Below are 2080 nucleotides of genomic sequence, written 5' to 3'. Positions count from 1 at the left end.
CCGGCCAGCCCAGCCCCCGGCTCCCCGCGCAGCTCTGCCGCTGGCCCTTGCCCACAGCCAGCCCAGCCCTGGGCTCCCCACGCAGCTCTGCTGCTGGGCCCCCCAATCCCAACTCCCAGCTATTCCAGCCCTGGGCTCCCTTCCCCCAGCTCCGCTGGTGCCCCTCAATCCCAGCCCCCAGCTATCCACACACACTGAGTTGGGATTGAGGCATCAGCACAACACGCACTACCCCGGCCCTGGCTGCCTCCCAAGCACACCCTGCCTGTTGTGCCCAGGTGGTGGTGTCTGATATCTGGCCCCACTTCCTGCTGGAGTGTGGCTGTTAACTTGGCTGCACCGGTGCCCTGGGCTGGCTGCTGGGATTCTGGGCTGCGAGGCCAGCATGTGACTGCCCCACCTCTGGCATGGTCTCACTGGGTCGTCCCTTGCTGTGTTTCAGATATGATCAGCCAGCGGGCCGCAGGGGGTAAGCACAACAGTAGCTCCCAGCTGGGCACTGGCAGAGGGACCCTAAGGCTGCGGGCCAAGGGACCGGCCACCGTGGAGGAGCAGGTAGGTGCCAGCCCTGGGAGCTTCCCTTGACAGCCCTCGGGAGCCTTTGAATGTTCACTTGGGCCCTGACCTCTTCCCAGAGGGAACTGAGGGTGGGGAGCCAGAGCAGAATGAGAGGGAAGCTGAGGTCCCAGCTGTCCCAAGATTGGGGAGGGGACAGGTCCTCCATATGGGGCCGCTCCCCCCCACTACGATCCTTGTACTGCACCTGCTTCCCAGTCTTCTCCCACAGCCCTGACGATGCCCCTCAATCCTCACCTGCAGTCCCCTGCTATCCCAGCCCTGGCCCCCAACACCCACACCTCTCTGCCAAGGAATGGGGAGGGTTGGAAGAGGCTTTAGAGGGCCCCTCTTTTCCCATGGTTCTTGGCTGGGGGGTGAGTGGGTGGCTATATTTTTGCCTCAGTCTCCTGCTCAGCAGCTCTCCTGCCCCCCAGCTGTCTGCGTTTGAGGAGAGGGCGATTGAGAAGGTGGACGACCTGCTGGAGAGCTACATGGGCATCCGCGACACGGAGCTGGGTGAGTCTCCTACCGAGCAGCCCCCAAGTCACCCCTGGGCTGGGTGCCCAAAGCATCGGGGTGTTGGGGGAAGGGCTGTGTCATGGTCAGCCAGCGTAGGAAACCTTGCTGGGCAGCGTGGGAGCTCCCCCTGCTGGGAGCTGCCCCGCCTCCTGCAACAACCCCTGCTGGGAGGGGCTGGGACTGGAGTAGCTGGACGCTCCCCAGCAGTTAAGTGCAAGCCCTGCTGTTAGTGGCCCAGAGGCCTACATCCCTCGTGTGCAGCATTTAGTGTGAGGAGAGGAGTCTCCCCTCTCTGAGAGGTGAGCAGGGCTCTCCCGGGGGCACACAGCAGCATTTCCGGGGTTACTGTGGCAGTGGCAGAGACAGGCTTGTCAGTGTGTTCTGGGAAGCAGGGCTGGGCACAGAGAGAGCGAATCAGCCCTTCAGCTCACAGGCCTCCCAGCTGCCATGCCTCCTCGGCCAGGGCTGTGGGCAAGAGCGGCGTGTTGGCGCTGGCAGTGCTGGGGCTCAGGGTGTCTAGGGCTACTGGCAATGGCATGGCAGCGCTGTCATGATGCGCGAAGCATTGGCACTGTTGGTGGGAGAAGTGGGATAGCACTAGGGCTGGCACGTCCTACCCCAGGTAACATAGCAGTGAATGCTCCTCACTTCCCCCCACACCCATCTCTGCTCTCTGTAGCTGCCACCATGGTAGAGCTGGGGAAGGACAAGCGGAACCCCGACGAGTTCGCGGAGGCGCTGGATGAGCGGCTGGGTGACTTCGCCTTCCCCGACGAGTTCGTCTTTGACGTGTGGGGCGCCATCGGGGATGCCAAAGTTGGGCGCTACTAGGACTCTGCGGGACTGCCCTGCTCTGCCCATCCTGGATGTGCTGTGCCCTTGGGCTGGGCAAGGGAGTGCTGGGTTGCTGCCCTCATGTGGACCAGGGAGTAGGGGACACAGAGCCGGGCCCGTGGTGTGCCTGGCTCCAGCACTGCTCTGGCAAAAACTCCAGCTCCGGCTC

General features: G+C 63.6%; 1 protein-coding gene across 1 annotated transcript; it reads left to right on the top strand.

Moving 5' to 3' along the window:
* Positions 1-442: 442 nt before the first annotated feature.
* On the top strand, positions 443-1999 carry LOC113405597 (PDZ domain-containing protein GIPC1-like; the record flags this gene model as incomplete). The annotated part of the gene is made up of 3 exons (XM_026646816.1): positions 443-555; positions 993-1074; positions 1757-1999. Coding segments are annotated over 3 exons (347 nt in total), but the record flags the coding sequence as incomplete, so codon positions are not given.
* Positions 2000-2080: the final 81 nt, after the last annotated feature.

This window comes from Terrapene carolina, unplaced genomic scaffold (assembly GCF_002925995.2).
Source record: "Terrapene carolina triunguis isolate 2854851 unplaced genomic scaffold, T_m_triunguis-2.0 Scaffold44708, whole genome shotgun sequence".
Lineage (NCBI taxonomy): Eukaryota > Metazoa > Chordata > Testudines > Emydidae > Terrapene > Terrapene triunguis.
This window is presented reverse-complemented; position numbering and strand designations above follow the sequence as displayed.